Genomic DNA, 13,099 nt, shown 5'->3' on the forward strand with positions numbered 1-13,099 from the left:
TTGTAGTGCAATTCAACTTAATGGAAATCTAAACTTAAATGTTTGACAAGTGGTTGATAACATTCCTAAGTTGGTGGCATTTTCACCTTGTTCAAATATTCAAACCTAAAAAGTAGAAAATCCTCTTCTAGAAAAATATTCCAAACCTAAAAAGTAGAAACTCCTCTTCTAGAAAAAGATTCCAAATAATCCGCATTTTTTTCTTTTCTTCACGAGACCACCTCTTTTTAAAAGATAGAAGTTTAAGCCACCATTAGACCACACCCTAAGCCTCTATTGACTGATTAAAAAATAAGGATTTTGAAATATATGTTAGGGCAACAGGGACATAAATAGTTACTGGATTTTTAAATGCCTCAAGCGCGGGCCCCAAAAACATATTTGAAAACAAACGGTTAAAATATTCAAAAACACAACCCTATATGACAAGTCAGTCCAAAAAATAAAAGCGACCGGAAAATCTCAAGATTCCCCATTTCCTATGGAAAAGGTCAAGATGCGATCCAGGCCGTCCATTTCAAATTTGAAATTTGAAGAGGTGAGAGGGTCTTAACGGTCATTTCCTTTCAAGTACGCATACAAATAGACTTAACCCCTGCCCATTTCCGCTCGTGGACGCAGAGCAGAAGAAAGAAAGAGAAGGAGAGAAGAATGGAGAAAGAAAAGAAGGCGAAGCAGAGGAAGCCATTGCAGCCCTGCAACAGCAACAGCAATAATGATAATATCAGTAAGCTTTTGAAATAGAAATTCTCCAGTCTTCGATTTATTTCCAGGAATTTAGAGATCTCCAGTCTTTTATTTATGCCCAGGAATTTCAAGATTTCATCAGTCTTTGTTTTTTCCCAGGAATTTCCAGATCTCATCAGTCTTTGTTTTATTCCCAGGAATTTCAAGATTTCTCCAGTTTTTATTTTACTCCTAGGAATTTCAAGATTTCCCCAGTCTTTTTCTGTAATACAGGAATTTCAAAGTTTCAAATTGTGTGAATGTTGCAGGCAATGTCAATGGCAAGAGTATTGAAGAAACATACCAGAAGAAAAGTCAGCTGGAACACATCCTGCTCCGCCCCGACACCTATGTTGGGTCCATCGAGAGGCACAAGCAGACGATGTGGGTGTATGAGAATGGAGGCATGGTGCACAAGGAGATTGAATATGTGCCGGGGCTGTACAAGATCTTCGATGAGATTCTGGTCAATGCAGCCGATAACAAGGAGAGGGACCCCAAAATGAATTCTGTCAAGGTGGAGATCAGCGAGGAGGACAGAAGAATCAGCATCTACAATAATGGCGACGGTATTCCCGTGGAGATTCATCAGCAGGAGGGTGTTTATGTGCCCGAGCTTATCTTTGGTCATCTGCTTACCTCAAGCAATTATGATGACAACGTTAAGAAGACAACTGGTGGAAGGAACGGTTACGGTGCCAAGCTCACTAATATTTTCTCCACCGAATTCATCATCGAGACTGCGGATGGAAGGAGGCAGAAGAAGTATAAGCAGGTATTTGACTTGTACACCAGACTTTCACTTTCTTTTTTCCTTTCGTTTTTTCTTTTGTTTGTCGAATTTCCTTCTACTTGTTCTTGTGCCCTGCTTCATCCCAGGGGTTTCACTTTATTTTTTATTGTAGGGGTTTCCTCAAATAAATCCTCTATTTGTTTTTGTGCGCTACCTCATCTTCCTAGAATTTCTCTCTCTTTTTATCCTTAACTTGATCTTTTCTTTGTTTCACTTTATTTTTTATTGTAGGGGTTTCCTCAAATAAATCCTCTATTTGTTTTTGTGCGCTACCTCATCTTCCTAGAATTTCTCTCTCTTTTTATCCTTAACTTGATCTTTTCTTTGTTTTTTTTAATCTGGTGAATTTCCCTTATCTAGTAACCTTTGACTTAAATGCTACTTATTACCCAGTGTATATCGTCAACTTAACCTTCCACTTGTTCTTGTGCTCAGTATTATTCAATTATCCTAGGGTTCTCGATCTCGATTTTGATGTTCTTTTCCGTTTGTTTGTGGAGTTTTTGGGAAGGAGTCTCTGGATCTCGACTTCAATGTTTTTGTTTGGGGCTTTAAATGTTGAGATTAGACAGTTTCGACTCTCTTCTTCTGCTTTCTATAGCTTTGCTGTTAGCAAATACATGTAAATCTTACACCTGGTTCGTCTATTGTGTTTCATATTTTTAGCCGCCTTACCTGGTTGTTTGACTGTTCAAATCTGATTTGTTGCGAGTTCTTGTGTGCTTGCATTTAGCTTTTGTTCACTGTAGACATCCGTTCATCCAGTCTGTTGTATTTCAGAAACAAGTGGGTTTCAAATTCCAGTACTCTTATTTTAGAGAAATGTAAGATGAATCATTTTCTGAGGATGTATGATCTTGTAAAATGACCAATTTTACCGACTTTGTTTGATATACTGCTTTCTTTAGTTTTTCCTGTTTTTCAAATTCAACTTGAATTTGTACCTTGTATTGTATGCCGCGTTGCATATATTTAGTTGTCTTATCTGATTTTTGGTCTGTTCAAATCTGACTTGTTTTATGAGTTTTTATATACCAGATATCCGTTCATCCAGTCTATTTTACTCCACCAACAAGTGGGTTTCAAATTGCAGTGCTTTAGTTTAGTGAAATCGAAGATGAATTGTTTCTTGAGAATGTAGGATCCTGTAAAATGATCAAGGAATGATTTGGAACTGTAAATGTGGTATGCTTTGAGAACTTTAATGTAGAATTAATGTGAGCATGTATGTGCAGTTGAATGATTCAATTGCTCCCATTTTGTTTGACGGACTGGATGTTGTAATAACCTAAGAACCGATTTTCTATGTACCCTTAATTTCCTTGTAATTGTGTGACGCTTACTTTTTGATTGCTAATTTGTTGAGATGATAATGACTTCCGAATCTCAGCTATAATTATTCATTAGTGATAGAGGGCAAAGCTTCACTACAAGGAATTGCTTCCTCTCACACAACGATGTTAAATGTGAAGCTAGATATTGATCTCGTCTCAAACATTGTTGGGAGCATTTTAGCAGTGAATAAGTTTGTGTGATACCCTAGGCTCTAGAACCCTTGGTTATAATGCAAATTTAGTAATTGGCAGCATAGAGACATTAATATCAGTTTGGATCTTATTCTCAATCCATGATTGGTCTAAGTTCCATCAAAATAATATGCACATCAACTTGGTTTTGAAGGAGAATCTTTTGGTTTGTTGTTCTGGAATGAGTTTGTGAGCTAGATTAAGTAAAAGAATTGACAGTCCATTCTTTTGTCCATAAAATATGCTTCTGCCTTTGCCTTTGTCTTGTTGCTATAGAGATGCAAGCATGGCAATGTTATTTTGTCATTCAATAAGAACAGTGGGGCATTATAACTTTGTCATTTACATGCAGGATCAAAATGTGATATCTGTCTTTTCTGAATCCTCACAGTGACATATGGTATAGGGTAATTCTTGTAACCCAATATGTGTGATAGTGAAGGTTAATGCTATTTGTTGTTGCTGTTGTTTCTAACTCATGTTTGAGGCTGTTGTGCAAATGCTTCTGTAATGCTGTTGAAATGCAGCAAGTCAGAAATTCAATCAAACAGTTAAATTCAGTAAATTCTAATGGAATGTTTATGGTCAAACATCCGAGCGGAGCTGAGCAGAATCAAGCTCTATAATCTATCTTACGTACACACCAAGAATAAATGTTGCAGTTGAATGAAGAAATTTGTAAATACAAATAAAAAAACTCATTTCGAGTGAGAAATGAATATCGCAGCTGAGAGGTTTTGATTTCAACTACCCAAACATACATTTTAATTGCAAGGAACATGAGGCATTTGTGTTATGTTTTGTTGCTGTAACATTACATATTGTATTTCGTATTTGCATTTAGTGCCTGATTCTTTTGGCAGCTATATATTTGCTGAAAGCCTGAAAAGGCTGCTTTCATGTAGATTTGGGCGGTACTAATAATATTTTTTAAGGTTTGATTATTGGTAGCTTTACTGACTCTAAAATTAAGATTTCAAATCAGAGTTTAGATTTGAATTTTTCATTCAGTGTTCTGGCTGCAATGCTACAAAACATCTAAAATGATTAGATTTTCTATTTATGTTTTTTTCTTTTTATCATGCAGGTTTTCTCTAACAACATGAGCAGCAAGTCAGAACCAGTCATTACCAAGTGCAAAGAGGGAGAAAATTGGACAAAGGTTACCTTCAAACCTGATTTGGCCAAGTTTAGCATGACCGACCTAGAACCTGATGTGGTTGCTTTGATGAAGAAGAGAGTACTTGATCTTGCTGGATGTCTTGGGAAGGGAGTCAAAGTTGAACTCAATGGAAAAATTTTGCCAATAAAGAGCTTTGAAGACTATGTAGATCTCTACCTGTCTCCAGTTAAAGATTCAGATTCCAAGCGAGAAAGGTCTTAAACTGCTAACACCTGCAAAATTTGTAAAACATGTCCTGCAACTGCTTTGTCCTGTCTATGTAGTGGATTTAATGCTTTGCTTTGTTCTTTCAGACATTTTATAGAAGTAAATGACAGATGGAAGGTTTGTGTTACTGCAAGTGATGGGCAATTTCAACAGGCAAGATAAATCATCTCATGTCTATGTTCTGCTTTTTTTGACTTTTATATGAATTCCCTTGAAATTAATGAAGCTGTAGCCATTAATTTACTGTATTCTTCAAGAGCGTCTCTAGGTTATTGATGTTTGTTGGTTTTGAGGCAGTGTGGTTCTGGTTTATGGCATCCTTTCACATTTTTGATTGTATTTTTGTTCAGGTCAGCTTTGTAAATGGGATTTCTACTATTAAGGGTGGTTCGCATGTAGACTACATAGCAACTCAAATAGCTACCTATCTAATAAACATTGCAAAGAAGAAGAATAAGAATGCTGCCGCTTCTCTGAAACCACATGCTGTCAAGAGTCATTTATGGGTCTTTGTCAATGCTAAGATTGACAATCCTGCTTTTGACTCCCAAACAAAGGACACCCTGACTACTCGTCAGAATAGTTTTGGTTCAACGTGCGAGCTTACTGATAAATACTTAAAATCAGGTGTGCTTAGTTTCTGTCATACATTACATATCTCTGAGCACATGTGATTTTTACATAGGGTCTGATGCAAGCATTATTTGACTTGATGACTGCAGTGTCAAATTGTGTACTTGAAAGTATACTGGCATGGGTAGACTTCAAACAAAGAAAAGAGCTTAAGAAAACTGATGGAACTAAGAAAAAAGGATGTCATGACATCCCCAAACTAGAAGATGCAAATAAAGCAGGAGGAAAGGAATCTGAGAAGTGCACTTTAATTTTAACAGAGGGTGACTCAGCCAAGGCTCTTGCTGTAAGTGCTTGTTCTGTGTTTGAAGAATGGGTTGTATTGTGACAAATTTCCATCAATTTGAAAATTGGAATTTGTTAATATTGAGCCATCTTTTTGCTATCAGTTGGCAGGAATAACTGTTGTTGGTCGAGATCACTATGGTGTGTTTCCTCTCAGAGGTAAGCTGCTTAATGTCAGGGAAGCCTCACATAAACAGATTGCGGAAAATCAGGAGACTGAAAATATAAAAAAAATCCTTGGTCTACAGCACGATAAAGTATATGAAAACATCAAATCTTTAAGATATGGCCATCTGATGATAATGACAGATCAGGTACATTTTCTATATCCAGGAGTGTTTAGATTCTGCTTAAATATGACAGATCCTATTGAGTGAGGTCTTTTTAACTTCTTCTTTGTCTGATGTAGGATCATGATGGTTCCCACATCAAAGGATTGCTGATCAACTTCATACACCATAACTGGCCATCTTTGCTTAAAATTCCTTCATTTCTTGTGGAATTTATCACTCCTATTGTTAGGGTAAATATTTATGTCATACTTATTCTAATAAAGATTCTTTGTATCTATTATGAAGCCTTGAGAGGCTAATATTCTGCATCTCCAAATTTGGTCTTGTTGATGCAGGCAACACACAAGAATGGAAAAGTATTATCCTTTTACACCCTTCCTGAGTACGAAGCTTGGAGAGAGTCAGTAAGTGGATCAATATCAGGCTGGAGCATAAAGTACTATAAGGTAATCTTGGATTGTTTTTTGTATTTATGTTCCCAATTTTCAACTCTTTTTCGTTTTCTTAATTAGATGTCTTTCTAATTTATCACTTGTTCCTTGGACTACACAGGGTCTGGGTACCAGTACTTCAAAAGAGGGTAAGGAGTATTTCAGTAATCTGGAAAAGCATAAAAAGGATTTTGTGTGGGTTGACGAGCAAGATGGTGATGCGATTGAACTAGCCTTCAGTAAGAAGAAGATAGAGGCCAGGAAAAACTGGTTGAGACAATTTGAGGTAATGAAAAAACTGGTTGAAGCCAGTGGTGAGCTACTGGAAATAAAATTTAATTTAAAATGATATTGTTTTTACGATAATACTAAAACCGAGTTGATCACATTGACAGGCAGGGACTTATTTGGACCAGACTGAAAAACTGATCTCTTATAAGGATTTTGTGAACAAGGAGCTCATACTATTTTCCAGGGCTGATCTGCAAAGATCTATTCCATCAATGGTTGATGGCTTGAAGCCAGGGCAAAGGAAAATTCTGTTTTGCTGTTTCAAGCGGAATTTTGTCAAACAAGCAAAGGTTGTCCTTGTAGCACAAATTTTGCTTACTTGTCTTCTATGCATTAACTGACACTCAGTGTTTCACATGACGTTATTATTTCTTGTGTAGGTTGCTCAATTCTCTGGATATGTCTCAGAGCATTCTGCATATCATCATGGTGAGCAAAGTCTTGCAAGCACAATTATTGGAATGGCACAAGACTTTGTTGGAAGTAACAACATCAACCTTTTGCTTCCAGTTGGACAATTTGGAACTAGGAATGCGGTAAGAATTTTAAGAAGGTTAAGTGTGCATCTTTTATTGTGAATAAACTATGCTTGCTTATGATTTGATGCTTTCATTTTTAATAGGGTGGTAAGGATGCTGCAAGTCCTCGATATGTATATACATGCTTGTCACCTATAACACGCTTCTTGTTCCCAAAAGAAGATGATGTTCTCATGGACTACTTGGAAGAAGATGGCCAATCTATTGAACCGGCATGGTAAGGATTTTGGTTTTTGTCTTTCTGTCTTAATTTTAATTATGCTTTTGTAATTATATCAAGAGGTGTTCTACAGTTGCAGCATGGCACAGAGTGTTCTCTTATGATTATTTACATAAAGACCAATACACAGTGAATATATTTAAAAAATTATAAAATCAAAATAATTTAAAATAGTTTTAAAGTAAATTAAAACTCTACAGTAAATGAAATAGTTTTAAATTAAATGAAATAATTAGTAAGTAATATAATAACTCTATGTTGCAAGTAAAACAGTTCCAAAGTAAAAATAAGATAGCACAAAGCTAACATTTCTCTTCATTTGCTAGATATATGTATTTAAAATATCTATGCTAGTTTAGAATATTGTCCATTTTATAAGATCGAAGATGGAAGATTTCTCTATCAAGAGGGTGAAATATCTATACCTATGTTGCTGTCTTTCTATTTGATTTTATCTTATCATCTGTAAGTTCAGTTTTAATTGCTATTTCCTATATTGCTCAGGTATGTTCCAATCATACCAATGGTGCTTGTGAATGGAAGTGAAGGAATTGGAACCGGTTGGAGTACCTTCGTGCCAAATTACAATCCAAGGGATGTTGTTGCAAATGTAAGACGCTTGCTTAATGATGAACCTATGCAGCCAATGGACCCTTGGTACAAGGGTTTTAAGGTAATGCATATTCCATATGCTATTTGGGGTTTTGCTGGTTTGTTTACACCGTTTTATTTCATTGAAGGATTACATCCATGTTGCCACTGGTATGCTTTTAGGGTAAGATTGAACGGACAGCTACAAAGGAGAATGGTGTGACCTATACAATCAGTGGTATTATAGAGGAGATTGACAGCACAACATTGAGGATTACTGAGTTACCTGTTCGTAAGTGGACAGATGATTTCAAGAGCTTTTTGACAAGTATGATTACCAATAAAGATAAAGATCCATTCATAATGGTATGCCAATTGCAATCATATATTAATGCTTTGCTCATAAGAGGAATACATTATTGAGGTTTTAATATGAGAATATTTACCTTTCAGGAACTTGATAATCACAGTACAGATACAAGGGTCCGTTTTGAGGTAGCATTATCAGAAGAGAAGATGACAAACGCTCTTCAAGAGGGCCTATCAAAGAAATTTAAGCTAACCACTGTTATCAGTACCAGCAACATGCATCTCTTTGATGCAAATGGTGCCATTCAGAAATACGAGACTCCAGAGCAAAGTACCTTCTTGGATAATACCTATCTAATTTTCCTGCAGGTTTTGTTTTTCTTGTTTATGGATGATATTTTTGGGATGGATTTTCAACATTATTCTCTTGGTCTTGCAGTACTGGAGTGCTTTTATCACATCCGATTGGAATTCTATGTAAAGAGAAAGGTGGGTTTGGCCTGATATATAATGTAGCTTAAATAAAACGATAAGGTAGGAAAATTATGGTGATAAGAGCAAGTTTGTCCCAATTCTGCACGGGCAATGAAAAGGACAGTTTTCACTTTTCTGCATGGAAATAACAATAGAATTTACTGCTTGAGGGTGGACTGTGGCACAGATATATTTATATACTACCTTAAATAATACTTTAAAATTTCAATTATAAGTATTTAAATGATGAGTCTAAGTCAGCTTTGAGTTGTCATCCAATTAAAATTTCAGTTTCATTAAATAAGACTATATATAATAGGAGTTCATTAAATAGGAGTTGTCATCGAATAGTTTGCTTTTGCAAAATCATAATTTATTTGCTCGCCAGTTTCAATGTTTTTGCTAAAATGAGGTGGTTTACATTAGAATGGTCATTAAACAAGACCATGAATATTATGTTTAAGGTATTATACTAGACCGTAAATAGTGTTCTGATGTGGACTCAACAGCCTTATTCATATGCAAATAATTGCAATGCATGGTATTAATATTATATCGGCATTTGATTGCAGAGAGTTCTATTGGATAACCTCCAGATTGAGTTACTTAAGTTGGATAACAAAGTTAGGTTCATTTTGGGAGTTGTAAATGGAGAAATCATAGTGAGCAAAAGGAAACGTGCAGAACTGCTGCTTGAGTTAAAGAACAAGGGGTTTACTCCATTTCCCAAAAAGTCAAAAGCTATTGAGGCAGCAATTGCGGGAGCGTTGCCAGATGAAGTACCTCCTGAAGACGAGAGTACAGAGACTGCAGAGGGTGTTAATGGTGAGACTGTAGAGGGTGTTCGTGCTGGTGATTATGAATATCTGCTTTCCATGTCAATTGGAACATTGACACTGGAAAAAGTTCAGCAATTATGTGCTGAGAAAGACCAGCTTAGTGAGGATGTGGAGGAGCTGAAAAGGAAATCACCCAAATCATTATGGCTGAATGACCTTGATAATTTCATCAGGGAGTTGGATGTAAGTTGTCCATTTGTGATTTCGGGAGTTGAAATTAATATGTAGGTTTCAAATTTAAAACTTAATTGCTTTGACATGCTTCTGTGAGACTAACATATATTCTAATATTTAATAATTCATATCCTTCTAAACCTTGTAGGCACTAGAATTGCAAGAGGCCAAGGATGATGAGCATGAACTGAGAAATATGTGTGGTAATGCTGCTAAAATATTTAGAAAAGTCGGTAAAAACCCCAAGAAAAACACTAAAACAACTTCTGCTTCTGAAAAAGCTGATTCTCATACAACCAATAATTCTGAGGCAGCCACTGTTTCTACTACAACAGTTACTACAGAGAACGGTAATAATTTTTCATGCTCAACTTTTGAAATTATTTTATAACGTAATTCATAGCTATGTGCTGGAAAAAAAACATTTGATGAATGTATTTTGAATATTCTTCAGCGAAAAAGTCGGAAGCTGCAAAACCCAAGAGGGGAGGTGGCAAAAAGGGAGCTGCCAAAAAGCAAATGGTTTGTTTCAATTTTTTTCTACTTTATAAGTTTCTGTATATTTTGTTGTCAAAATATGTATGAAGTTATTTGGCTCTTTTCAGGAAGTGGATGATGAGGATGATGATGGACTAGATGTCAGCCTGCAAGAGAGATTGGCAGCCTACAATGGCGGGTTATCAGCTGAACATTCAGGTTTGTTTGTAGAATATGTAAAGAGTCTTACAATTTTTCCTGAGAAACTTCATTGTTATCTGATTGCAAAAGCTGTTTGCCATTTGTAGCTGTTGAGGATCATGGTAGCAGGCAGAGTTCACCAACCGAGGACTTAAACCCAAAGCAGAGAAATGCTGATCGACAAGCTAAAAAGGCTCCTCCTTATGTTGATATGTCAGATGATGATGTTGATACAATGGAAACCATTCCAGAAGCATCGGAGGAAGAGGAGAAAGAACAACCAAAAAGGAAAACTGGCCCAAACAGGAAGAAGACTGCCAATGTGAGAGGAAGGAAGGAAATTATTCTTAGTGACAGTGACTCCGAGTTTGCAATTGACGAGGATTCTGAATCTGATTATGAGGAAACTGTTCCTAAGAAAGGTGGAAGGAAGCCTGCTGATAACGAAGCAATGCCGCCCAAAAAAAATGCTAAAAAACCAAATTCCACGACAGCCCCCGTAGAAAAGAAAAGAGGACCAAAAAATGCAACACAAGGGCAAAAGAAGATTGATGAAATGCTGAAACCTACTGCAGACAATGCTACTGGTGTTGAGGCATCACCTTACAAAAATTCTCCTAAGAAGAAAGTTAGGAAAATGAGACCGTCTCCCTTCAACAAGAAAAGTGGCTCAGTTATGCCAAAACTTAACGAGGAGAATGAGACAAGTCCTCAGAGTGGTGATGGCTCCGCCGGTTCATCCTTTAGTCCTGAAGAGGTGAACGAGTTACCAAAGCCAGTTGCACAAAGGAGACCCCAAAGATCTGTTCGAACTACTGTGCAGTATGTCTTGAGTGACAGTGATGAAAATGATGAAGATGAGGTTGCAACAGAGGATTCCGACTTTGAAGAAGATGATTAATGAACTTGGAAAAAACAATACAATTTTTAATAATGTACAGCCTGAAATGCTTGACCTATAATTGATTAACAAATGTGGAGTATCTTATGAATATGTTTGTGCTTATTATAGGGTACTATATTCTTAATTATTAATTTTATGTATATGTTGCTTGCCTAGTATAAGGGCATACTATATTGTGGTTCTTGTATAGGTATACTGTTCTGAAGAAATATGTAATAATGTTCACGTTTATGACTTATGAGGAGGCTTTAGCTGTATTTTATGTTTCTATATTTTATAGTTTTCTATGTATGTGGATAGATATGCCCTCTATGTATGTGGATAGATATGCCCACATATGTCATTTGAATTAAATTGCTATGATGCTTGTAAGAGCCAAAAGAGTCTTGAGGGTAAAATATTTTGTGAATGTGTTCATGTCAGAGGTGATTACATCTTATATAAGAATTTGACACTTGTTGATGTTCAAATTTGTATCTAAAACTTGCACCCATATACAAATTTGAACCAACATGGGAACCTCACAAATGTGGAGCGTAGTTTGTAGCCTCCTAGATTTTAGAAGCTGGTTTTTAGTAGAACCTTCAATGGATTTTTTCGGCTTTGAGAGAAAAAATAGGGAAACTAAAAATAAGTCCTATTTAACAAGTGAAATACCAAGTTAAAACCACCTCATGCAATTCTCTAATAGGAAAAACTTAATAGACAAATATCTCGCCACTGTAAGTAGATTTCTCTTCATTGATGAATCAAGAACACTTACAAAAGGCAAAATGCACCCTTAGGGAAGCATCCACAAAAGCTAGATATATCCATTATTGAGTAGAATAAGGAGCACCCAAACACATTATTCTATTCCATTTATTTATACAAGAAATGAAAGGTCCTAGTACCAAAAAATGGTTTTTTAGCAAAACAAAAAATTGCCCTTTTTTATTGGTGTAGCTTGATAAATTGCATCCCTATACAATTTCATCTTCACTTAGGCCTCACTTTATTGTTTTGGCTTTTCGAGTTTTGACAATGTTTGATTTTGTTCATTAACTTCAAATTTCAATCTTCATGCTTACTTGGTTTAGTGGTTTTGAATTCAGCCCTAATAGGATGGACAAGGATGCCCTAAGGACCCTTGTTTTACTTAAAGGGGTTGAATTTTGGACTCGATAATGGTCATAAAATTTGAGTGTGATTTTCCTTCTCGTGTTGGCCTTTCTCAAATTCACACATGTTTGATGAGGAGAGATATAAAAGCAAGCTTTACCCCCTCATTTGAACATATTACATCTTTCCACACTATTCAAGTCCAAATTTAATTCAAATTCAAGTGAGCAAGCAATCAAGCATTATCAAAGTGGTGAAGAAAAGGTCAAGTATTTAGATTTCAAGCATTCGAGATGGCATCCATAATCAAAACATTACAAATATATCCTACATTCCTACATGACAACATCAACCTTTACATGAAGACTTAAAGGCAAGATTCATCAAGGTATCTATCGGATCTAGCCTTTGCCCTCAAAAGACACGCTTTGCACTTCCATTTTATTTCAATTTCAATTTCAATTATAGGGTTAATTCCAAAGCTAGGGCTTAACCTAGGCAAACCTTTATCAACAAACAACTTTTTTTCTTCTATGTGCAGGTTATAGGTTTAGAAGCTACAATCGCGAAATCAAGCAGAATAGACAAAGACAATCACATCTAGTTTTTGCAGGAGCAAAAAGTGGAGGAGAAGGTTGCCCCACACACCTATGTTTGACAAATTTTTGACAAATCTTTAGGAGATAATTTTGGATTGCATTTTGATCTTGGAAAAACATTTGTTGTTCGCATTCGATATTCTAAGGACAAGGTTGCCCAGAGCATCCTTGTTTTGTACTTTTAGGCCCAGATTTCAAACAAGTTCTCCTTAGCTTCCTTATTCCAGATTTGTGTTTATGACTACATATCAGATTTGAAACTATTTGTTCATATTAATTTATGTCAATTTTGCACCTTTAGCC

At 36.0% G+C, this 13,099-nt stretch overlaps 1 protein-coding gene across 1 annotated transcript; it reads left to right on the top strand.

Moving 5' to 3' along the window:
* Positions 1-593: 593 nt before the first annotated feature.
* On the top strand, positions 594-11,186 carry LOC131077113 (DNA topoisomerase 2). The gene is made up of 22 exons (XM_058014545.2): positions 594-727; positions 996-1,501; positions 4,133-4,422; positions 4,522-4,588; positions 4,786-5,062; positions 5,158-5,354; positions 5,458-5,667; positions 5,763-5,876; positions 5,982-6,092; positions 6,199-6,363; positions 6,473-6,658; positions 6,749-6,904; positions 6,991-7,124; positions 7,632-7,800; positions 7,902-8,084; positions 8,172-8,358; positions 8,467-8,516; positions 9,074-9,523; positions 9,663-9,864; positions 9,969-10,036; positions 10,120-10,210; positions 10,300-11,186. The coding sequence occupies exons 1-22, from the start codon at positions 652-654 to the stop codon at positions 11,091-11,093; spliced, it is 4,683 nt and encodes a 1,560-aa protein (XP_057870528.2). The 5' UTR covers positions 594-651; the 3' UTR covers positions 11,094-11,186.
* The last annotated feature ends 1,913 nt before the right edge of the window (positions 11,187-13,099 follow it).

Source organism: Cryptomeria japonica, chromosome 9 (genome assembly GCF_030272615.1).
Source record: "Cryptomeria japonica chromosome 9, Sugi_1.0, whole genome shotgun sequence".
Lineage (NCBI taxonomy): Eukaryota > Viridiplantae > Streptophyta > Pinopsida > Cupressales > Cupressaceae > Cryptomeria > Cryptomeria japonica.

What these genes read in the sequence shown, in the direction of transcription:
- LOC131077113 (XM_058014545.2), top strand. Translation starts at nt 652, where the DNA reads ATGGAGAAAGAAAAGAAGGCGAAGCAGAGGAAGCCATTGCAGCCCTGC. An exon ending in GGCAGAAGAAGTATAAGCAG is followed by an intron (nt 1,502 to 4,132) that starts GTATTTGACTTG and finishes TTTATCATGCAG; the next exon opens with GTTTTCTCTAACAACATGAG. An exon ending in ATAAAGATCCATTCATAATG is followed by an intron (nt 8,085 to 8,171) that starts GTATGCCAATTG and finishes TTTACCTTTCAG; the next exon opens with GAACTTGATAATCACAGTAC.